Below are 26,802 nucleotides of genomic sequence, written 5' to 3' on the forward strand. Positions count from 1 at the left end.
TAAATGTCATTTTTTTTTTTTTTTTTTAACATTTATGGCCTGGTCAAATAAATGTCAAGCAAGAGATGTTTTTTTAAACTCAATGGATCCGTCAGGAAAATAATTAAAATAGTAAAATGTTCAAAATTTATGATATTTTTTTGAACTTTCTTAAAATAACATAATAACACAGTTAACTGAGTACAATCTGTTGAAAGATTTATGAATTTTGGAGGAAAAATCGAATAGGACTATAGTTGGTCAAGCAAATCTTGTCAGTAAATAAGAACAAAAAAAACTACACTCAGCCTTTTCTTTGGGATGCTGGTACTAGTGTAAGACTCTATGTTTGAAAGGAACAATCCCTTGACAAACTATATGTTTGAAATGGGACAGTCCTTTGACAAACTATATTTCGAAAAACTTCTTAAAACTATCTTTTAAAAAAAATGTCAGTCAGAAACATTTTTGTGTGCTGGCAATTATACAAAATGTTTATGAAAATAATATTTTTATAGTTGGTCAAGCAAATCTTGTCAGTAAATAAGAACAAAAAAAACTACACTCATCCCCTTCTTCTGGGCGCTAGCACCAGTGCAAGACAAAGACAGTATGACTCTCTCCGTTTACGCCCGAAATGAGACAGTCCCTTGACAAACTATATTTGAGGATAATAATAATAATTTCATTTACGTAATATCCAATTCAAATTCATTTACTCAAAGTCAAATTGAATTGCCTCTTGTTTATTGTATAATACAGAAAAACCGGTATCAAAGGCATCCGCAGAGTTGCACATCACTCGGGAATAAAAGGAAACGATAAATTACAATTAGCACAAGTGTGAAAGAGATGCTGTTATGTGTGTATTCATTTGTGGAGCGGTAACGGTACGTGCGGGAGTGTCCATGAAGTCTTGCAAACGAGAATGATAAGCGAAAGCGAGTGACTGTGACTGTGACAAGTGTACGGTCTGGTCGGGTAGTGGATAATGTAGGTCGGATACGGTTTGTTTTGGTTAATTATTAGGTGTTTGATGTAAATTAAAACGCCAAAACTTGATCAGTGTGTGGCCTCATTTACGGATGCTGAAGTTGGAAGAAGTGAGCGTGTGAGGTACTTAGTAAACAGTTTGTGTTCCCGCTTACTGAAAGTGCATCGTGATGGCTGAAGGAGGAGCAACGAGCACCAACCCCAACGCGGAGATCGTGCGGGGCCAGGTCTTCGAAGTGGGGCCCCGCTACGTTAACCTGCAGTACATCGGCGAAGGCGCCTACGGGATGGTTGTGTAAGTATCTACTACACCTGCATTGTTTGGTATAACTGACCATAATCTGCATAAAATTTAACCTTTTCACAGGCAATTATATTGACAAAAACTTAGAACAGATATTCCTAACATTGAATAAAAAATGTTAAAACATTTGGTGTATTATCTCATTCAGAAATGACATCATTGTGATAAAACAACATGATGCCGAGTTGAATTAGGCAAGGTAGCATGCTAGTTATACCTCATTTTGTTCTACATATATAGCCTAGTTCGGACTACGTTAGTAATTAGTCAAGTGGCGAGTATTTTATTTAACTAAAATCGGTCAACTGACCAAAAATCGTTCGCAGTACAGACTTGTAGAAAAGTAAAGGCTGGTTCGGACTATGTTAATTTAGTCAAGTGGCGAGTATTTAAGACTAAACGTGTCTGAACACCAAAAATTTAGTTTAGTAGATTAGTAAGTGGTGGGGAAGGCTCACTTGCCAAAAACAATTGAACAAAATGGATCCACTCGACTAAAACATTAACTAAGCTACTCAACAAAATTTTTGGTGTTCGGACACATAATACTCGTCACTTGACTAAATTACCAACATAGTCCGAACTAGGCGTATGTGATGAAGCTTGAGTAACTAGGTATAAAAGGTAAGTACCTTGTTTTTCCTCATTGGCTATATTAAGTTTATTAATAGTGCTTCAGTTGCCTTATGTAACAAGTGTTTGTTAGTTTAATATGAACATGGGCTGCTTCTTTACTGTCCGTTATGTTTATCTAAAATGTTAAATGTGTGTTCCATCAGTTACATGACTAAAAAAAACTGCTATAGTTTTAATATAGAACATTCAGCAAGCATATTTTTGTATATCATGTACCTAGTCCTTATATATACAAATATGCTTGTTGAATTCTACCTTTTATTATTATTAGGATTTAATGATTACGTTAGTAGACTAATTAAAATTTTATTTTTATTCATTTATATTTTTGATTTTTATACACCGGGAATCATAGATGAATATTCTTATACACATTTTATTTTATACAAATGCCAATGAAGCTAATGGTCCCGGGTTGAAATCCTGGTAAGGGCATTGATTTGTGTGATGAGCATGAATATTTGTTCCTGTCGGTGTTTTGTATATAAGTATTTATGTATTATATATATATCATTGTCTAAGCATCTACAACACAAGCCTTATTATGCTTACCGTGGGGCTTAGTCAATTTGTGTAAGAATGTCCTATAATATTTATTTATTTAATGACTGGCAGCTTATTTATTCACACAATGGAAGTCTCCAGGTACTGGATTTGTTTGGTGAGAATCAATATTTCCGAGAACGGGTTGCATCCAGCAGCATCTTGAGATAGTTAAATGCCTTGCTTTAGACAGGGCCCTTAGGTTAGGCTAAATGGTGGATAACATTTAGATAGGGTAAAAGAAACATTGGGCCGGAAGAACTTGTAGGGTGATTACCCTCATACTGTTTCTATTGCTCGGAGTAAAATAAGCTAGGCTTCCCCACAGGACCTTACACACATACAGTAAAAGTTAAAGATTAGGAAATAATTTTATACAGGGAAAAATCAAACACCCAATAGCAAGTTGATTTAAAAAAACTTAGAATTTTTTTCAAATGCATGTACTAAGTTAATCCAAAACATTTGCTCTTAAAATGTAATTATCTTATCTCACTAAAGGTGTAAAATTTGATAATACAGAAAGTGACTCATTTTTCACACTGCAAATATGCCTAATCAGATTGTCTAAACAATTTATTTTTATTTTTATTGATTATGTAATAGTTTCATAGAAACATGTTTATCTATAGAGTATGTCATGCTTTTGTTGTAGAGGTGCATATATAGCTAAGCTGTATGAGGAATCATTCGTCAGTGGGGAAACCTGGACAACAATTGCGTTTTGGTTTGTTATTTATTATTGATTCATTTTTGATATCACATGTTTAACAATAGCCAACTAGCCATGGAGCTTACTATTTGTTTATATATTCCGCAAAAATTTTAAAATGTTGATATTCCCAGTTCGTTCGGACTCTTGGACTCGGTAATGCTAGGTCATCCTGGCGTTCTACCATCCATAACGATGTCAAAACATTTGAAGAAGGCCTCACAAGCCTAGACATAAAACGCCAGTTGCGACCCTAAATACACATTATAAACGTTGACTAGCGTGAGCCCTAATGGGGCTGGCAATGCCTAACTTGCTCTTAAATACTGTATTGCACGCGTGACAACTGTTTTGGCACATATATCTTATCCCTTTAAACGAGTAATAACCGTATATATATATATGTACCATCGATCGTTGCATCGACTGGTGGCAACAGATCATCGATCGATTAATTTTTATCGTCGCCGAGTCAATTAGATGTCGATCGACCCATCGAACGTAGATCGATTGGCTAATTGTTGTGATAATTGGTAACGTACTAGGACAATGTGAATTAGTAATGATTTTAGAATTGGTGACATACATACCTAAGCGAAAGCGTCAGCGCGCATTTTGACACTATCAAAACTTTTTAAGCAGTTAAAAAAAATGTCTCTAAACCGGCTAAACGCAAGAGAGAAATCATTCAAAACGCTAACTTATTTTAGCACACGCTGAACATGTGCATAAAATGTGGCGCTGTTTTTTTTTAATAAACCTTTTTATAGATATACATGAATACCTATCTACATAATCCGGTTCGCGGCATTAGGATTCCCTAAAAGACCCAGAGACAAATAGGGCATTTTCTATGAAAAGGGACCTTATTGTCGATGGCGCTTACGCCGCACAGCGTCGCGCGGCATTGTATTTATATCGGAGCATCGTTTATAATGGCGTAAGCGCCATCGACAATAAGGTCCTTTTTTATAGGAAATACCACAAATAAAGTAAATTGCGATCCCTAGATCCCTACGTAGGTATTACTATCATCGGGATCGCAATTGGTTCAGTTACGGTAAAACATTGTAAAATTCCAATTAGACTCGTTGCTTGAAAGGTAATATTGTGCATAATGCAAATTAAGTTATAAAAAAGTCAAAATTATTATTTACAAATCAATATTTTTCAGGTGGCTGGCGTAGCCTGACTTACACTACACGTAATTTTACAAAATGTCATTAAAAATTAAAACTACAATCTTATAACTGACACAAAATATTCTCCTTTGAATTTAATACATAAACGCAATGCTTTGTTAAAATTATCAACAACAGGCACCTAAAAAAAATTGTTAAATGTATTTTTGAGCCAGCCAAAAACTGTGGATATAAAGGCTCGACCATCGATATCGAAGACACAGCGCGTGGGCGCGGCGTGAATCTAAATGTGCATTAATAAAAATTAAAACGAGTTTTGATTGTTGCTTAAGACGACCCCGACGCCAGTGCAGACGTAAGATGTTAGAAGTGTTATTAAATTGTCATTGCATAAACTGATTTCGATGTTTATAGGTATGTGTTGCGCTGTATAAGAGACCTATCACTAAAACCTTCGCTCTTGTATGTTGTGTGGGAGTAACATTAATAATACTGTAAAAGCCAATCATCCTAAGAACCGTTTAATACAGAGCGATACAGAATGGTGTGAATAGATCTTGTAACTTATAGCTTTCCTTTTTCAAAAAAAAAAAAAACATAAAACACGATAGGTACTACGACATTTACAAACGCAAAGCTAAGCTAAAACAATTCTCCTAAATTGCATTGTACTCTAGTTTAAACCACCGATTTATTCTTAAAAGCTTTAAGTGGCCGCTGCAGGGAAGATCTCGTCCTTCGGCACAGACCAATCCAATTACTGGTAAACCATTTAATTAATTAAACCCGTTTCCAAAAGAATATACTATGCACGTTCAGTCGCCATCAGATATATCGGAGCGGCCAATATGCTCAAAAATATCTGAACATACACGTCTTGATGATCTGTTCAGATATTTGTGTATACCTTGGCCGTTCCGATAATTCTGACGGCGAGTGCTCCTGGCGTGGCGTCTAACCACCAAAATGTTAGTCATCGTTAAAGAGTTCGCTAAATTTTATTGTATGGAAAGTTTCATAGTAAACGGCCGCGGCGCGCCGGGTGACGTTGATCAGTCTTGTGCAACTGGCACTAAGAGACGTTGATAGCGGGAGGTCTCCATGTCCTTTTTTCGTCACGAAAGAAAAAGGTTGTGATATAACCGATATAAGTCAATCGAAATGGAACGTTCCACTTCAATGGTTTTCCAGCAATTTGACCGGAATTATTTTTGCTAGACATTTTCCAGCATAGAAATGTGAAATGCAAATGCACAATGACTCTGCAGCAATGCTGCTGACATCAACGATACAAATGGCTCCGATTGTATTGCATACTAAAGAAGTCTACTTAGACCGAAACATGATGGCTGGTTTACGTAGTTTTAGACTTGTTTTATACTCCAAAATTGAGTCGATTGAGTTAACGCACTGAAGAGTTCGCGCGACTGATGGTTACGAGTTTTCATGTCGCGTTAGTTTTGCGAGCCATACGGTTGTTTCGTATTGCACCTATGTGTAAACTAAAATAAAAAATAAAAAAAATTTACTTATACAAAAATTATTTATATGGTACTGTGGTACAGTCCACTTTACTTAGATCATCCTACTCTGACGAGTTAGGGAACAAATCAAATTATTAACCGACTTCAAAAAAAAGGAGTAGGTTCTCAATTAGACAACTTTTTAAATATTTTGATTTGAGTTTTTAAGTAGTCACAATACTATATTTAAAATTTCAATATATTTTATAGTTTAAGTATATTTAATATACTTAAACTGAAATAGATATCATATATTATACTTAGGAAAAAATGATAACGCCGATACCAATCTCTCGCTATATCGTAAGGGATTCGGAGGTGCAAGCACGCACTGATCGCCCTTAGAGTTGGTCAAAGACGCCTGTCACCGTGACCGGATAGCCTAGAGCTCCAGGGCGTTAGCCGCATAAGCTGACGACGCCGGTTCGTACCCGGCCTCCGCCACTGGAGGGCTTGGTCACTTTTTCTTTAGTATATTGCCTCCTCTATACTATCGGCGATAATCCTTGATGGTATCATCGACAAAATCATCGTACAAGCATCCACATGATCGCCTGTACAACGCAACCACCCGGCGATATTCTTTGATGCGTGCCCAAAAAACCGACAACTCACGGGTCGCAGGGGATGATAGACGATGACTGGCGGGACTGCCGAGTATGCCCTCTACACTATCGTGCCCGCCAGTTATCATCTATCATCGCCGATAGTGTAGAGGAGCCATCTGAAATATATTTCAGTTTATGATCATCCCACTGCGTAGACATAGATATCGCCACTCGAGATCCTTTCTATCGCAGCGGCGTCTAATTGAAATTCGTACTAAACCCTTATCAATATGCAAATAATACATGTCAGATAATTCATAACCATTGAATCGCCTTTAGAACACCAATTTGCTCGATACCAAAGCTCTCTTCAGTTTTGAATAAGCTCTCCAAAACTAGTTAGTGCTTATTCAAATTGATATTATCAATCGTGGGTCCCAATTTTAGATTTCCCTTTGTTTGTATCAAAGCGATTGATAATTTATTTGCAAGTTTGTTTTAAATTTCGAAGAGAGATCGACGTCAGACCACATCAAAACTTAATGCAGATACTACAATTGCCATCCAAAAGATTCTTGCTTCTTCGATTACGAATAAAAAAGCTTATTTTAATACGCTGTTGTCCGAGAAAAGTTAATTAGTAAAGTGTTTTGAGCTACACAAAACAGCTAAACAGCGTTTCGTGAAAACTGACAATGGACGCTGTTTTAGGTAGATTAACTTTTCATCTCTGCCGTTGGTCAACTTAAATATGCATAGGTATTTAGGTATAATAAGTGTGTATATTTGTTAATGACCACAAGAAATTTGTAAAGGTAGGTATTCGTAATGGTGGACTAGGTTTAAAATTTGATTTAGGTACGTAGGTTTGATTAAAATTACGCCATTCTCCAGCTACACACTCGCAGAAAGTTAAAATCTCCAATAAGTTTAAACATCACTTTTAAAGTACCGACGTATGCACATTTCGATTTCGATAACCGACGACGCCGTATTTTCATTAAACACGACATGTCAACCGTCAGATCATTGTCAGATTGCACCGCAAGTCCAATTTGTACTTTGATATTAGATCTTAACGACGGCAGTGGGTAAAATCCGATTTTACTTAAGAAGACTAAGCATGTGATTTAAGTGGTAGGTATCTTGTGGTCGTGAGGCCCATGACTTTGGCCATAGATTATTTTGATAATATAATAAGGATATAGGTTCGCCTTTGTACACATTTACTGTATCCTCTCTGTGTTATGTACTTGTTTTGTGTTTACTATTACTACTACTACTATAGGTATATAGACTATATAGTTGTCAGTGCCAAACTATCTAACTATAAAATGTTTTTTTTTTTTTTATAAACTTCAACAATTTCGAAGTTGCAGCAGAGACATAAAAGAGCTGTTAAAATCAATTTAAAACGGTTTATGAATAAATACGAGTACGATATTATTAAGTAATCTATTTTTTTTTAGAAAAACGAAGTCGTTAGTAATCTACAAACAAAACTGAATATAATAAAGAAACGAATAAAGTAATAAATGCGAGATTACGTAAATTCAGGACTTCATGCACAATATAAGTTGATTTGCAGTTGAATTAAATTCAAACTGCCAGTTCAGTTGGTATACCTCAATGGGAATTATCGGCAATGGCAGTCGTCGTAAATCTACTGTCCGCGCGCCAATTCCGTGCATTCGGAGGTCGAGGAAGATGACATGGTCCCCATCACTCTGTCATGACGCCCAACATTCCTAACATTCCTCAGCCATGCACGGAATTCGCGCGCGGACAGAAGTTCGTACTTCGTATCAATCGTATCGCTGCGTTATTGCGGTTGGCTTTGAGGACCAGAATTGACGATTAAACTATGATTTAGTACTATGTTTCATATATCCAAGACCAAGATGGCAGCGTGTGTACAACCAAATTAGATTATTTTACATTCACCATCGCTAAACGATATAGTCGGTAGCACACAACAAAACAAAATTTGTTATTTTTGCATGTCTTGAAATAAGATAAAAGGACAAATGATCAATTATATAATTATTTTAAACTTTAAAGCGCATTTGGCTTTTACTATTTATACAAAAACTACGAAAACAGCCCAATGCCCAGAAAAAGCCCAACTAACGCTATGCTTATAATACAACTCTGAGCAAATATATCACTACATCCACTGTCTGTCCGTCTGTCCCTATGTACGCTTAGATCTTTAAAACTACGCAACGGGTTTGATGCGGTTTATTTTAATAGATAAAGTGATTCAAGAGGAAGGTTATAACGGTTTTGTGTAAATTAGTTGAACTACCCGTGCGACGCCGGAGCGGGTCGCTAGTTTGCAATAAAAGGAAAAAGAAGAGGCCATACTTTTAAAATTACTGAAAAAAAAATGCTTATTCTAGCATTGAATCCCTTAGTAGGTACCGCGTGTTGTGCTGAAAATGTAGAATCCCTAGACATCCAAACTACGCAACATTCAAAAAAATAATGCTATTACTTCTCGCTCCCCGTAGACTCGAAATAGCCTCACCTATAAGCTAACCCCATACATAATTCAAACGGGACCAATGAACCGCGTACTGAACGTTTAACCTTTGTGCCTTTTAACCTTTTTCGGCTCACCAAATATGCGCCTGGCATTTGCTAGTGTCCAAACTTGCTGAAATTGACATAAGCCAAGTCACAGAAAGAAAGTTCACTATCGAATAGCTCTTGTTTCTTACCGCCTTACATTTTTGATAGTACAGGACCGACGGTTAAAGTCAGACATGCGATCATGCTACTTATGTTGGAACTCAATACCACGGGTTGCAGCAGTTACTGAATTGAATTTCATTTTGTATTATACTTTTTAGCTAAGTATTTCATTAAAACTTCATTATAAGTACAATTAGTATACATATGAAGCAATAATTTGTAACAAGTTGTAAACTTGTTGCCTATCTTGACTGCCTCTTACGCTTACGTGAAATCTACAGTGTGGTACGGGATTATATTTTGGGTAATTTTGCTAAGAGCTCAAAACTCATAAAAAGCTTGCAATCAGTGCTCAGTTTCCATTCCAGGCGTAATCCATACAATAAAAATATCACTACCTCCAGCTTTGCTAAAGACAAATTGTTTAACATATCCTCCGATATTGAATACGGATGTAGAAATGGTGGACGGACGCCGCTATAAGTATTCCCGCCGAGTCCGCTCCAAGCTTGAAGCTGGCACATAGATTAGATAAGCCAGATATGCTATTTTTAATAAAACACGTTTACCAATTTATATTAATGCGCGATCGTTGAAGATTCAATGTTATTATTTAAACGTGAAATTGTGGTAAGGACAGTGACTTATTCTCCTCTCCACATGTGTAATTTATGTTTGCAAGAATTTCGGCAAAGGAATTAGCTCTCAGCCGATATTTTCTTGAGGATTTGTAAAATCTCATATTGCTTTTTTGAACAACAGGGTTAAAATATCGGGTCGGGTCAACCAAGGGGTTGTACAAGAAAGCAATATCCAGTTTTATGCTAGATAGGTTGGCATTGTTGTTGTTGTTGGCAACTTGCATCTTATTACACCCCTGGAATAAAAATTCTTCCATAAACAAACAGAACCACTTATCATTATGCTGGTCGATGGCCTACATCGTAGTATTTATTGACTGGTAAAAATAATAGTTAATGAACGCGAATTTCGCTACACAGTGAAATAAATATTACAGGACAATCCTACACAAACCGACCTAGTCCCACAGTAAGCTCAATAAGGCTTGTGTTGTGGGGACCTACCTACTAGATGGCGATATATGTATAAGTTATATAACACAGGAACAAATATTTGGGATAAACGCCCAAATAAATGCCCTTACCAGGATTCGGACTTGGGACCTCCGGTTTAGTGGGCACAGCTAGGGTCACTACCGTCTGGGCTATTTAGGAGGCCGTTAACACAGTGACGTGTCTGCTACATTATTATTTAATCTGCGGCTTGCTGCTCTATTCGACTCACGTGCGAAGCGTCTTCGTATAATCATTCTCGAATACCTAAATCTATTGTTTGCTCAATGGCACAAATCATCTTCATAACTCTATATGAGACGTCCCATTCGGGATTATGCTTCGATGAATTTAGAAATTTATGAAATCTACTTAGACGAGGGATATTTTGCGATATACTTCTCTTTACCCTGGACCCTATTACTAAGACTCCACTGTCCGTCTGTCCGTCTGTCCGTCTGTCCGTCTGTCTGTCTGTCACCAGGCTGTATCTCATGAACCGTGATAGATAGACAGTTGAAATTTTTCACAGATGATGTATTTCTGTTGCCGCTATAACAACAAATACTAAAAACAATAAAATAAATATTTAAGTTGCTCCCATTTTTGCCGTTTTTTGCGTAATGGTACGGAACCCTTCGTGCGCGAGTCCGACTCGCACGTGGCTGGTTTTTATTATTATTATAATCATATTAAGAGCCCGTTGTGGCCTCCCTTTTTCCATTCCTATAATGGTCCCGGTCTTGACCTACATCTGGCACATACCGTTATCACAAACAAGGTCTAACACTCCTATTTCTAATTTAAGACCTAAGTTTTAACACTCAAGTTGAAATTTATGGAAAAGTAATATCATAAAATTCATGAAGGTATGAATATGAATTAATCTATGTAATAAGCTGAAATCGTTACTAAGAGATAAGCTAGGGAATAAACCTTGGCAATTTAGAACCCTATAAAGAATGGTTTGCTTCGGCGTCGTAACAAAGACTTCATATAATTTTTATATTTTCATAAAAGCTAAGCTTTATTTGAAGTTATAAAAATGCTGTTAAATGATATCACGCGAGCTTCGTAAGAGCTATAAGGGAGCGTGTTTAGATCTAAAAATATGATACGGAATTTATCTATTTATTTGCGTCCCTTTCGTAATTATACGTAGTTTGATATATGTGCGAGCGGGCAAATGAAATTAGTATTATATTTTAAAATCTGAACATACAAGTCTGGCGTGATTCTATTCTAATTTGCAATTCTGTAAGGAAAATTATACGTTCGCCCGTGTTAGCAGCTGCGGTAGGGCTTTAGACAAATTGCTCTTCACGAACTTGCATAACTTGATCGTTAAGACCTTTTAAGGGTCTTCAGAGGCGCCTTAAACAGCGATTTCATCCCTTTTATAAGATTTACGAGATCATCAGTCGCGATTGTCAATTATATTTATATAATTACATTACTTAGTGATCCGATTTATCGTATGCTCCAATAGCGCCTAAATAGTTATATATTAATGAGTGTCATTCTAAGTTTATGTTAATCACTTTCAATCTCGTAACTGCGATTGACAATCACTTCAAATCGTGTCAATTTCACGTCGATCACGTGAAATTGACAATCATGCACGATTGATCGCCTCGGGGCCGATTAAGTTATGAGCATATCAAGCTCTATAACAGGGTCACCGTTGAGCTGCAGTCAGTATAACTGAATCCTGACTACGAAATATATTAATATAAAATCTAACCAATTCGTTTCTTATTATGTGTATATACTCTCTTTAGCGAGAATATTTTCCAAATGGAAATTTTTCATTAAACGTACAATGAAACTCCAGCCATTAATTGCATCGTCCATAGTCATAAGTTTCATGAAATTCATGATTTAACGCTCAATTCTCATTTCAATTTAATAAGGTTAATTGGAACTGAGAGAGCCAGTGGACATTACCATTATATACTCGTAAGATCCATTCGGTGCGTAATAGTCATAAATGGCACAGCAGAATGGCTTTTAACTTCTATAGGTCGTTTTTAGGGTTCCGTACCCAAAGGGTAAAAACGGGACCCTATTACTAAGACTCCGCTGTCCGTCTGTCCGTCTGTCCGTCTGTCCGTCTGTCCGTCTGTCCGTCCGTCTGTCCGTCTGTCCGTCCGTCCGTCCGTCTGTCTGTTAGCGGGCTGTATCTCATGAACCGTGATAGCTAGACAGTTGAAATTTTCACAGATGATATATTTCTGTTGCCGCTGTAACAAAAAATACTTAAAAGTACGGAATCCTCGGTGGGCGAGTCCGACTCGCACTTGGCCGGTTTTTTGAGCATTAGAAAGAAGGTAAGCGATATCTTGACGTGTCTTTTTATTAAAAATCACTTTTGAAAAATAAGAATAAGTCACAGCAAATATGTTACAATTATAGATCAATTAGATCATATACGATGTTTTACATTCTTTTGCTTTACAAGTAATATAAACTAATTTTTTTAAAGCGTTTTTCAATATTTTTCAATAAAAAGACACGCCAAGATTGTTTCTAATGCTAAAAAAAAAAACCAAAATAACCGAAGTATCGATGCTGTTTTACTGCATTCATATGTTTTCTTGCACTGCTATGCTTGCTCGCTCGTCTATTGTTTTATGTGGTTATTATAAGTCTACTTTTCACTGTCTCGCAAAAACACCATACGTCTACGATAAGCACGTGTCACCATAAAGCTACGTCAGATGATATCGTGCGATATCACTGTCGCGTATGACATGAGGCTATAAATTTAAAAACTACGCGCGACGTTGTGCGAATGTCATCCATTGTCGTCTGGCGTTGTGATTGTGACACTTCGTCGGTGGAACGTATGGAAGGAAGAAGTCATATATTCGTTCGACACGAGTCGCAATCGTAATAAGGCATCTTGGTGCAATTTTCAAGTATTATAAATATTGTAATATAATTATAGCCTTATAAACGCGGTTTTTATTTGCTTCAACTTCAAACGAACTCCGTATAAGCTGCAATGCAACCATAATTCTACATTGATTTCAAGAGCCTATTTTTGCTACCAATGGCACAGTCTGCTAAAACATATAATAGAAAACGTGCCTTTTAACCAAGTTGGAAGGTCTTTTCTCACCTGCTACGTTCTGTTCAATACGCCGGGCAAAAATAGCAGCCACACGGTGCAGACATAATTGACAGTTCAAAGCCGTGGCTATCTCTACGTGCATTTGTCTTTGGCTGCGTGAGTACTGCGAGTCGGGTTCTCGGCGAGCCAGCGTAACCTGACTTTGCGATCTAACACAACTTTGCGTAATCGGAGAGCTCATTTTATACTGGGTTTATCGAGCGTACGATTCGGCCGTACTCGAATAGTCGATTACATACCCAACACATCGCTGGCCCAATATTACAGGGTTTTACATATGTTTCACTTTTATCGAACTGAAATTTGAACTTTATCATAGTGACATTAAGTCGAATTTCAACTATCTTGAAAATGTAACATAAACCCTGTAATATTGGGGCAGCGACATAGAACACGGTGTTCTGGTATACATGTTCCCCGCAACAGACCTTCGTTCTCTTATTTGTTGGATTTTGACATGAAAGCCTCTATAAATTCGTTTTCTCAGCAATCGGGCCAGGGATAACCCTGTGATTATTTTCTGTGTGACACTAAAATAATATTGAACTTGAACAGGATTAATGAAATGAAAATTGTAGAGAAAATAATCAAAAAATATTCTATGGGTTATTGACTAATTTATACCATTTTTCATCTAAAAAATATTATTGTACTTACACAATTTATTAATCGATGTTATGTTATGTCACTTTCCATATTTAATATTATCGTGACTACTATAAGTATTAAGATTGTAGCGACTATTAAAATCCCTTGCTATAAATATAAGTCATTGAGATTATTATTTTGTTACATAAAGTAAAACAAAACTTCAGTTCACGTTCCACCGCAAAGGTTGCTCATTACCCAGAAACCTGTTAGGTAAATCCTAACCCCGGTAATCTAAATGAGAAATGCAAAAGTTATACCAGTCACGCGCTGTAAACTTTGGCTTTGAATCCACAAAGTTTAATTATTCATAATACTTAGTTACCGACTAGATTTTGAGAAATTTATTTTACAACGCAAATTACAATATTAAATATTCTCATAAAACAAATCAACCTACTGTTACTTAATGTATTTAATCTTACAAAATCTCTTTATCTAAGCAACTCTTCTGAGTATTATCTTGCTAAATTAGGAACAAAAGAATTATGATTAAATATTCATTGTAAAAATTTGCTTTGACTATAATATTTTACTGTATTTATTATCTTCATTGTTGCCTGCGTCTACTTTATTAAAAGTTAAAATTAGCTAGATATCAAACTCATCAATTTAAATTCACCCCCATAAACTCCACGGTGGTTAACCTCTTTCAAGGACCTATACATATACATATAGTGGCTTCATCTTACGTGCTCATAAATAAAGATCCTTCTAACCGGTGGATACAGTGACTCGATCTTAAGCGGCTCCGTCCTCGACACGCCTTTCAATAGCTTCTCGACTCGACGCACACACGTTTTTCACCCCTCGACCGCAGCCTCGGTAGGTTTCCATAATGCCAAGCCAGCCGTACTCAGAAATTACTACTTGTATCAGCCTATTATTTTGTCACGTAGCGTAAGCTTCGAATTTAATGGCTTAGGAGGTCGCGAATTTTATGCCTTGGAAGTTTACAGTATACACGCGGTAATGTTACATGACATCGTTTGCTTCCAACGGGCGTCGTGTCGAGAAAATACATATTTCACGCGAAAGTGTTTCTTTGACGTCGTGTCTCCTCTTCACATCCATAAAATATACTTATTCGCCGTATTAAGGATTCCCACGTCTTCTTTATTTTTTCTCTTTGGATGTAGAAACGGAACGATAGAAAGAAAAACAGACATAATTATGTTCTTGTCGTCATGTTCGCACTATTGTTTTTCCAAATTTCCTATTGATAAAAAGTAGAAAAATATCATGAGTATGAAAATTGTTTTCTCAGTAATCCAAATAGGTATAAAAAATCATTTTTGCGACAAAAGTTTTATTTGAAATCCATAGCAATCTTCCTGCCTGCTGTTGACGCGTCGAACAAAAATTTTAGTATAATATTCCTTTGTTGACATTTGATATTTTTACTGAATATTTTTTGTTCGTGTTCGAGAATTGTACCCGAAAGGTTATATCTCATTGTTTGTTTTACAAAAGGCTGACAGTAATCCATATGAAACCCATTTGGACGACGAGCCAGGGAGAGTTACTCCCGGTGGTAACTTCTCATTAAACTGAGAGCTTGCAGCGCTGTTTAGGTTGCTACTACACCTTACTATAGTTGTGATCACATTTCAGTTGTTTTCTACTTATATTCAATCAATCAATCAATTCATCTTTATTGCAGATAACGAGATCCATATTACATTAAAATCATGAGCACAATTAAAATAACAATAAAATAGCTACATTAAAAAAAATATTCAAATTAAATGAAAATTTCAGTCGTAAAACAACTAAAAAGGCACATTAAAAAATTAAACAATTACAAAATAAATATTAATAATGGCCAAAATTCCGTCGAATTAACTCAATACATGAAGGCTATTCCATGCAGTGTCTCGCTATGGGGGAGTTCAAACTGCTAGCGATTCTAAACCAGAAAATTATATTGTAATATAAACTTTTTATTATTAAGAGCTCATAATAATAACTTGTGGATTATGTCCAGAGTTCCAGACCTTCTTGTGATTATGCCACCCGCCGCGTATGATAATAGGTATAATAGCTTCGTTCAAATAAATTCGCGCCAACCCAGGCAATAAAGGAACAAAAATTTCCCGCTATGGAGGTATAAAATCCATTTTCCTCACATATAATATTATACACACCATGGGCAGTGATTTAAGAACGTCTGATGTGAGGCATATTTATTTTCTTTACTTTACCGCTCTATAAACCTAGATTATATATTACACTTAAAAGTAATAAAAATGGGTACCTTTGATTTAAGTACAAATCTGTATCTATTCCACTTGAGCATATTATCTATAATCACTCAATTGAATTTGCCTCAAACATAGATCAATTTTATCATCGACATACGCGATACTATCAATCAATACGAGGGGCAAACTGAGTGTTTGTTGTATGAAATTCATGAGGTACCCATCGGGATTAAAGTTTTTTTAACACATAAATATTTATGCAAGAAGTTTTTTTACAGTGTCATGTGAATACTGAGGGATGTCAGAAACTGCTGATATACAATTTTTTGTCAGTATTTTTTATTAACCGCACAACTGCGATGTAAACTTTTGACGTCGCTCTTGAATGACATGCTTCTCTATGACTATGACCATCCGTTAAATAACTACAAAAGCGTTTATATTTTAAGAATAAACAGACGTACGAGAACTAGTCTTCATTATGAAAATATAACTATTGTAACTCTGTTGTTGGCTGAGCCTACAATAAAATCGTTTAAAATAGTGACACGAAAAAATTCTTGGGTCGAAATTGGAAAAACGCTCGACGTACAATTTCCAAATTGCCAGCAATCCTGAAACAAAAGTAACGACCAAATGGCATATACCTCAAAAAAATTATAAAGAGTTATATTTTGATAAAGAGTTGTATATGATCTCTCGCCTTTTTCTACGATCTTTTGGAGTTGCCTACGTAGCACTAACGTGATTATTATTATCTTATTATCTCTGCTCTTGTGGCTGTGCTGTATATACGCACTCGATAGACAATTGAATAGACTGGCAGCGTTCAGTCAGGCTAACTTAATTGAGATGTTGCTTATGTATAACGCAATGCTACTTGACTAATATAATAACTGGATTGTATTCTTAATTAATCTAATGTGAGAGGAAGTCATGTAACTATTATTTTGCACTGTAGCTTCAAATATTTAAACAATAATTAGTTAAATCGATTACGATTGACAAGAAAAGTTGTTGCCAAAATGTAATCGTTAAGAGGAAAGGGGACGGTCGCTTCTCCATACAAACGTAGTCCCCATTTACCTCTCTGGATATTGACATTATGGAAAATATTTTTACATAATTTGATGTATATTAACCAATTGTAACGTCAACGTCGTAGGGGCGTTTGACTTTTTTGAATTTTTTGATTATTGTAAAAATTAGGTGAGAAAAACAGATTTCATACAAATTTTTAAATGCTCCTAACTCTTCTTATACCTAATTGAAAATTCGAAAAAGATCTAACTTAGGGGCATGGGCATAGCTGTGATTGATACACAACAAATTATGACAAAATAATTTAAATAATGTTAATATCCAGAGAGAAAAATGAGAACTACGTTTGTATGAAAAGCCGATTTTGCGCGAGTCCTCCACTTTCGTCTTAAGATTGTTCAGGCTTAAAAATAAAAGATCTAAGTTTTATAAAAGTCGGAGGATTTGAGGTAAAACTATACACCTCCTGTTTTTAAAATTCCGACAAAAAAAAACAACTTTACTGTAATATACAAAGTACAATACAATACAATACGTTTATTTGTCGAAAAGCAGGTAGTGTTACAAACAGTTGTTACATACATATAATTAAGTGCTCCACTTTTGGCCATATGAGGCATACAAATATTTAACGTGAGTGGCGGTGAAGCTCATGAGATTCAATTTAATTATCATCATAATAATAATACAATAATAAATGTCAACTATTTACATAGGCACACATTCTTATCAACTAATGTCAAAATTCTAATTGTTAAATGTCAAATTAATTAATTATTTAAATTATATAATTTGGATTACATTAGGTACATATCCATGCATCAAAAAAGTTCTCTGTCATTTAAATACTCGTTTATGTCGTAGTAGCACTTGGTTTTTAATAAAGTTTTTATCACATTGCGGAATCTGTTTATCGGTAAAGTTTGTATCGATTCTGGTAGTTTGTTAATTTTTTTTACAGCCATGCTAAAAACGCTTTTCCTAAAAAGTGCGCAATGTGCACGTGGAATTAAAAGTGTATCTCTTTGCCGGAAGGTACGTGCCGGGTTAGGCTGTTTTTTTGAAAAGCGACTGTCATATTTTTTAACGAACATTAGGCACTCCAGTATGTATAATGAGGGGACAGTCAATACGCCAAGGTCTTTATAAATGGGTTCGCAGCTTTCCCAAGTCCAAGTTCCGATAATGGCACGTATACACCTTTTTTGCACAAGAAATACTTGGTGCCAATTTGTTGAGTTACCCCAAAATACAATGCTGTACGTAATCAATGCTGTACATAAAATACATTATTTTCAGTTCCTTAACGTGTATTACCCCAACATGTCTAAGTGTTTGATAGGTACCCAATAATCGTCTTTTCCATGAATTAATATTGAAGGGGCTAACTAATGGGGCGGTGTAATAGGATATTACCTTTATTGTTTAGTAATAAATTTCCCACTTTTTTACACGGCTTGTGAAGTCTGTAATTCCTGCAACGCCAATACAAACTTACGTTTTGATGTCGAAAATCGAAATTATGTCATTTTGTCAAATTGATATAAAAATTAGCGTCATAGCTTGTGAACTCAGCTGCTTGGGCAGATGCGGCCACAAGGTTTCCCACGGTACGCTGGGCATTCCCTATCAAGGCCACCAGGCCAGGGATGAGCAAACGAAGGTCAGGCGGCTGTACCTGCTTGAATTAGGTCATGCGTGTGATGCTCGGCCACTGAAACGGAGAATTAGGTCATGCGTGTGATGCTCGGTATCTTGGAATTAGATCATGCGTGTGATGCTCGGCCACTTTCTGTTCTGTAGGTATACAGCACTGATGTAATGTAAAAAAAATTTGGGCCGTTGCAAAAATAAACATTCTGTAGGTATACAGTACTGAGGTAATAAACAATATTTTGATCCATTGCAAAAATAAACGAAAACAAAGTAAAAGATAAAGACAAAGAATATCTCGGTTATAACGATTATTGAGGCTAGGCTATTCTTGTCAATCTTACATCACTAAGTTTAAAAACACTTTTAAGATGATTCTGTAGTCTTGTAAACCTTTTTTTCAGCAGCAAATAATTAAATCTGTCTCTATTATTGGTAAAAATAATTGAAGAAAATGTGTCAAAGTTGTTTTCGCATTATACTAAGACCGCCTTTCTATTAAAGTCGGCCGGACAAAAATCGATTTTAAAGGTTCTACAAAACAACCTGCTATTCCAATTTCGTGTTAATGTTTTAGCTAAACAAGTAATTCCATGTATCCCCGGCAACATTCTCTCCAAATTGCGGTGTTTTGTATCTGTAATAGGAATTTTCTTGGCTGAAAAAAGCGGTATCATTATTTGCCTTAAGGTAAGTAATAATATGTTTTTCCTGTGATTTAATTAGCGATGAGATCAATTTGTGGAATCCCATCTCGACCATTTAAAAGATTATGAACATAGACATATACCTGTATCGTAAAGTCGTAACTTACATAAAACTTCTAACTTATTACAATTTTATTATACAAGTATTTCTTACGAAACATCCCTGAAAGCAACGTAGTCATATAGCAATATGCCTTAATGGTACATTTATTATTACATTTATCTTCACACATATCAAAAACCGCAAATTACGGCTAGCATAAAATAAGGTATTTTTTTAGAACAAATTTCTTATCTGTGAAAATGTTGTCATTGCGTCGATATCGTTAATAATGACTTCCAAATTTCGAACATTTCTGAAAAACAAAGGAATTTCATTTGACCTCATTTTTGTATTAGTCAAAATGAAATGCCAATTGCATCAGTGTGATCAAATGCCGCAATAGCGGTAGTAAATGCAGTTCCTGAACACATCATAGAGAGCTTATAATATGTGTGTAGTCAGTCACATAAACTACCTAAAATTATACTATCGCTATTACGTCAATAATTGGTCATAAAAGCAACGACAGCTCACTAAACCTTGCTGAACGCCCTGTTAGTATTCCAAAAATGAACGATGATTTCCGAACCTATTAATGTCGTATTGTACGTCGATCGGATTCACAATTTACGAGACAGACTTTTGTATTCCATTGTATCGTACTGCGAGCGCAAGTGATCGAATCTCATCAATCGTCGTATTCTTAGAGGTCGTGACGTGAGAGGCGGCTCGGAACGAAATCATCAATAATAATTAGTTGCCTACCAATTATTTTTAGGTACGCAACACAAGAAATAAACTTCGTTTATACTGTCTACTTCTCTGATTGGTCTGCGGACAAATTAGCAATTGCGTTTCTTGATGATAGGCAATGCTTTGATGTGTATCTACGGGATACGGGGTACGGGGTATATGTTTATTTTATATTCTAGATTACGGGTTTTAATTATTTACGTTTGTAATAATTGAACCATAATTTACTTTCTGTTCATAGTGTTCGTTTGTCTATCTTGATCTGTTTATTGTTTCATTCTCAATTGCTCAAAGGTTGACTGGAAGAGATCCCTTATAGGGATAAGTCCGCTTTTGTACATTGTATATATTTTTGTTCTTTTATTGTGTTTGTAATCTGTCTTATGTACAATAAAGTGTTTACATACACATACATACATAGTTCTAAAATAAAACGTTTATTAGTTTATGCTTTTAAGTTCTAAGTTGACTTCAGGTCTCGCACTTAATTTTTCAATGTAGATCTATTCATGCTTGAACTATACATATTTGAAAATAGACACTTGTTTCTGGGAAAAAATCGCTGACGATGTGCCCGGATAACACAATGTCCAAATTTATGAAATACATTGCTTTTTTATTCGCTTTTTTCGGCACACACACCGCGTTTACCTGCGTTCATATCGGATTTTAAAATTTTCTCTTGAGTTTCTGGGGTTCAGAGGAATATTCGAAATAGCAGGATGAAAATCCCACGTACATAAATATTAATAAAAAAGGAAATATTTTACATGAGACAATATTGCTTCGAAGATCGAGTTCAGATGAAAACCTATATTCGGCAATATGAATAAGACTATGACTTTTTATCGATTGATTCGTGGATATGTATCTGTGAAACTTTGTTATGTCACATACCCTCTGTATAGATCATTACATTTACATTTGGCTGCCATAGTTACCCTAATTAATGTTAATCAAACTAACGCTCTATCGCCGACGTCATCACATTGCTAGCATTAGTCCGAATGGTTAGTGATTACACGTGTGTGGTGGCATTAGGGTACACATGGAATAAAGAGAATACAGAACATTGCATAAATTGCTTAAGTAAAAAATTTAATGACCAAAAAATCTGCGTTTTGTAATCATGATGAAACAGAATCATAGGTAATCATTCAATTTTATAATATAAATCTTATATGCACACTGCACATGTCCTACTGCTGATAACATGCTATGAAACTTTTGTTTTTACAAGATTTTTATTAACTTGCAATGTACCTATGTAAGTAAGTATATATGTAACTATAACTATGTTTGTTCGGGTTAAATCTTGCCAGATAAATTTGACCCACTTCCCGGTTTCCGATGAAGCTGAAAATTTGCATACATAACATATGTAAGTCGGGTGACAATGCAATATGGTACCATCGAGCTGATCTGATGATGGAGACAGGAGGTGGTCATAGGAACTTTGTGATAAAACAACGCAACCTACTTGTGTTTGGGGTTTTTAGAATTGTCTCGATGCTTTGATGTTTTTTTTTTGCTTGTGAAAAGAAAAGTACAGTCAGCGATAAAAGCTTGTACTCTTATTTATAAATTTACTATAATAGTTATTTACGATACAAGTGCGGAAAAGAGGAAATTCGAAACGAATGGCGATAAATTAAAACACGACCGCAGGGAGTGTTTTAAATCGACACGAGTTGCAAATTTCCTATTCGCACGTGTATCGTACAACGTTTTACAGTACATATGGCCCTTTAAACTTTCGACATATGCACGAAAAGTGCTATTTGACGCACTAGTGCGAGAAAGTAGCACCATATGTACTGTAATAGTACATTTCGATGCTAGTGCGGAAAGTATGTCATTACATATCCGCACGTGTATCGAACGACGTTTTTTAATACAGTTGCGAAAAAATAAGAAAAGCAACAAGTAAGGGAATGGAATTAGAAACTTTTATATTATTAATTCTGTGACACTGACATCGTTGACATTGACATTATGAAGAGGTGTTTTTCTAGCTTTTATTCAACTAGAATAGATTTTGTTATTATTATTGAACCCACTTCAATGAAAGTTTTTTTTTCAAATGCATGTTCTATAAGACAGAAACAATTGTAAATATTAAAACATTGTACTATTATTACTTAAATATCGTTATTTTCGATTATTTGTGTATCGTATATTTATAAAATCAATATCGAATGTTGCCTTTGGAAACTTAAAACATTCTTGCAGTAAGAAAATACGCCTCTTCTTTGACAGGCGTTCCGTTCCATTCAGACAACTTATTAAGAACGGTTTTTCAACATTAAAAAAATAAACGTGTTATAATACTTATAATGATGAAGAGGTAAGTAATAAAATATGAAATATATTTTTCGTTTTCTTACATTAACAGTAGGTTTTTATGTTGATTACGACGTTTAAAGGAAACTAATATTAACACTCATCAATAAGTAGGCATGAATTGGAACAAGTTAAAATTAAAAAAAACTGGAAAAGTAAAAAGCACTAGTTCGCGAAAACCAACTTTCCGCACGCTAAACAGCTACGAAAAGAAGCACTTTTTGAGCAACTGTATTAAAATAGTAGATTGTTAACCAAGGGACGAAAGGCACTCATTTCTGCCGAGGTATTTTGGCGCTCGAATGCAGTGAGAGCGCCAATAGTCCGAGGCAGAAATGATGCCTTTCACCCGAGTTAAACACTCTACTTTTCATTTCGAATACGAGGAAAGTAAAATGCATGTATTTTTTTTAAAACATGACTAAGTATACATTTTTATAGTATTTCTTGAGGGTACTTTCAATTAACAATTCAGACAAAAGTATCGTTATTTATGGAATGGAGAGTCAAATATCAAAATGAAAAATTTATTACAAATCCATTTAAACTCAAATTTCAATTGCGTATCGTAAAAAAATTAAAAAAGTCGTACTTCGAACGTAAAATGCTCTAGTGCAGACACGTATCATTTTCTGCGCACCTTTTAGAACAACAATGACCCTCTTTCAGAGCATGAGAAATGAAAACACTATTTACCTATTTTTTCAAGTTTTAATAAGTAAGTAGTAAAAAGGTTTTAGACTAATACCTATAGGTATAACTACGTGGCGTAATGCAAACTCGTAGAGCTGATATTTAACGATGCTCATAAATTTCCAAATACCGACAAGTGAATAATGTACAAAGCTTTTGTTAAAAAATACCATCAAAATATGTTTCGGATAAATTCCGCATACCGGGCTTTGCGTGTTATGCGTATATATTATACCGCAATATCTACAACGTTTGATAACCTAAATGGGGACTTCCATACGCGCGCCGATTCCGACGCTCTATTCACTATTCAGTCATGGTTCTGCTCTATTATATAATGTGTACGTTATTACGGCTGTGAAAGCCTCGTGTGCTCGGGGCTCTTTGCACACTGCTGAAATTGACGCCCCAAAGCATACCGTAATCTAACTGCCATTTAATTGCTGTCTGGAAAATGCTCGAAATGTTTTTATCGTGCGTCCTTTTATTTGTATACCCTGTTGATAGGATGCTGAATTAAATTTATTGCTCATATTGTTTGTTATTCGAGTGAGATGTTCTTCGGTACATGCACGTGAAAGTTTGCCGAACGTTTACATGTTGCCATGACTAATGACTGAATGGACTTGACATACGTTCGATATCGTGTTGCATCTGCATTGCATATTGATAAGCAGTAGAACAATGCGTTCGAATAAAAATTTCATTGTCTAACCAATTAGAACGTATCTAATTGTCAGATAAGGTTAACTCTTAATAATTTCAATCAAGATCTTAAATTTTGTTTACTTTTTTAAACCATGATTGTACATTTATAGTATTTAAGTAACTATTTAAGTTTTCGGATATTTTTCAATGAAATAAATTTAATCTTATCTTTATCTTATTTAAGATTTAGGCGCTGCGACATATACTCATTCACAATATAAACTTAGGTATATGTTTCATCAATATTACTTTCGCAGTCTTAAATTGGCTCATCGGTGCATATTTAAGAATGAGGTAACTTTCACTTTACGGAGAACAAATAATTTTGGCAGATAATAATTGCGCAATCTATTTATTACAATTATTTTGAACCGGGTCACTCACATATTATTAAATCGAATAGCTCGCTCGCGCTTTTGAGTCTCACGGGAGTTTTATTGTATTTATTAATCATATTATGTCTTAAATTAGGTATAGAAAGGTGGGTAGAGGTATTACGGTATCGGCTTCGTTCCGTTACAAACAAATAATATTCTTTAATGAAACCTTTCTATTGTTACATCTTTTAAAACCTGAGTGACTTCAAAATCATGATTTCATGCTGCTTCAATATTAATCAAACATGAACCGAAAAATTGTTTTTTTTTTAAATAAACATGTCTCTGCTTGATACTGTTTTAAACAATCGTACGCCATTTCATTCTATGATTCTAATAGTTAAATGCAAATATTCGTCTGATGCGGAAGTTGGGATGACGCGCCCTAGCGTACTGAGTCATACTGGCTGGAACCAAGAAGGGCTTATGAACATAACTTTAAAGACGTCTGTGTGCGTCGCTGCCCGATAAAGTCGATCTTAGTTTACCTTGCGACAAGGTCCTTTTTTCGGAGAACAACATATAATCTATATCCTTTAGATTACAGCAGTACCTAAAGAGATACGATGCCGCACCGTTACATCACTGAGTACGAAATATTTTCCTCGTTTTTACGGAACTACGATCAACGAAATATAAATGATTAATTAAGAGGTCACTTGAGCCCGATCTGTCATTTAGAGATATATTCTCGAAGACGAGGGATTTGAAACTCGGCTAATCCTGGCTTCGGTGGGTCTATCAACTGGGATAATATACCAATAAAATTATGACTTTCTTCACATAAGCGGGACTTTTAGGGTAGATATTAATAATTCGATAGTTTTCCTGTGGACCGATTGCGTACGTGAAAAAACGGTGTTTTCCAGACTGCCGATGCCGATAGCATAACTGACGCCTAGAAACACTTCTTATAGTATATGCCTAGAAACACTCGGTGTAATGTAGTAAAGTACCCAAGTTCGCTTGTACCCGATGTTCCAAAATTGGCAGTGTGCGACTGCGACGTCTGTGAAGAAAACACAGTCATAATACAAAAGTCCAGTTAAAGGTTACTCAATTTTGTGGTTAGCACTCTTCCGGTTTGCTACGTGCCTGTAATTACAAAAAAGGTCTATAACGTCTGGGCTTAGTTGTATTGTTTGCAAATGGCCATATTGGTCCCTTATCATTTAACCATATCGGGATATTGACGAGTTCACAGGACTGACACTAGTATCTCTTTTTTGTAAAAATAGCGAATTAAATACTTAGATCAAAGGATATCTCATATGGATCTGATTTTAGTGAACACCGTTTTATACTGATTACTGACTGAGGTGTAATTCTCAATTGAAATTTGAACTCTTTAAATATTAATATTGTCTTCGGTTACCGCGATAGTTACTCATGAAATAAAACTATGAGAACGTGAACGTGGTCACCCGTTGACCACGAACGCTGTAAAGAGTTCGAAACGTCGGGATGTATTATAAATTCAATATACGCGATATAATCCGTTCTCATAGTTTTATTTCTTTAAATATTATTTGAAAATCGAAATTTCCAACGTGACTTAACGTAATTGAAGTCGACCCATTAAGATACAAATACTATACTGCCTGAGTCTCATAATTAAAAGTTGTTTTAACTGACTAGCGCAAGATATGTACAACTACACAGGGTGGCTTACCTGATCAGTGACGAGACAGGGGTCGGATGTGGGATACGGATCACGTGTCAGTTATGGTAATTCGACCCTGCTTAATGAGAACGTTAAACGCGCCAGGAAGCTGCATAATAATCATTAGCTTGAGGATTAAGAAGATACTTGTGAAGATAAGTGTTGCGGTGTCACAATAAATATAAGTCATTGGTATCTATATGATAAAAAAATAAACATGAAATATGATTCACGTTTTCTCTGAAGTACAGTAATAATTATATTACTGTACTTCCTGATATTAAACAATTAATTACTCAGTCTTCTTAAAAATCATAAATCCATCATAGAAATCTCTTTTATTTGTGTCACTTTAGGTACTACGTTCTAACTTCAAAATTCCTCGGTAAAACTGTATTGTTACCTATCAGATACATAATGGTCTTAAAGTAGGCAAGCCGTTGGCCATAAAATTACCCGTAATATAATACAATTATGTGAGCTACCAATACGAAAAATTCACGTTCTGTTATTAAATTACGCGGGCCCGTATGTTCGAAGCCTTACTCAATTTGCCCAAGTTCAATTTTATAAAACGGCTCCCACCCACACGAATGCCTCTGGCTTGTTTGGGCAAAATAGAAACGTGTTTTATCTGTATCATTAATATCATTATTACTTGTATATTGTACACGCCGTTTGGA

General features: G+C 35.5%; 1 protein-coding gene across 1 annotated transcript in view; it reads left to right on the forward strand.

Moving 5' to 3' along the window:
• Positions 1–841: 841 nt before the first annotated feature.
• The window catches only part of LOC134742007 (mitogen-activated protein kinase ERK-A), a 75,709-nt gene continuing 49,748 nt past the window's right edge, over positions 842–26,802 (forward strand). The window contains exon 1 of the mRNA XM_063674925.1: positions 842–1,267. Coding sequence (XP_063530995.1) covers positions 1,143–1,267 — 125 coding nt within the window. The 5' untranslated portion in view covers positions 842–1,142. The remainder of the gene's footprint in view (positions 1,268–26,802) is intronic.

The sequence above is a fragment of the Cydia strobilella genome, chromosome 6 (assembly GCF_947568885.1).
Source record: "Cydia strobilella chromosome 6, ilCydStro3.1, whole genome shotgun sequence".
Taxonomy (NCBI): Eukaryota; Metazoa; Arthropoda; class Insecta; order Lepidoptera; family Tortricidae; genus Cydia; species Cydia strobilella.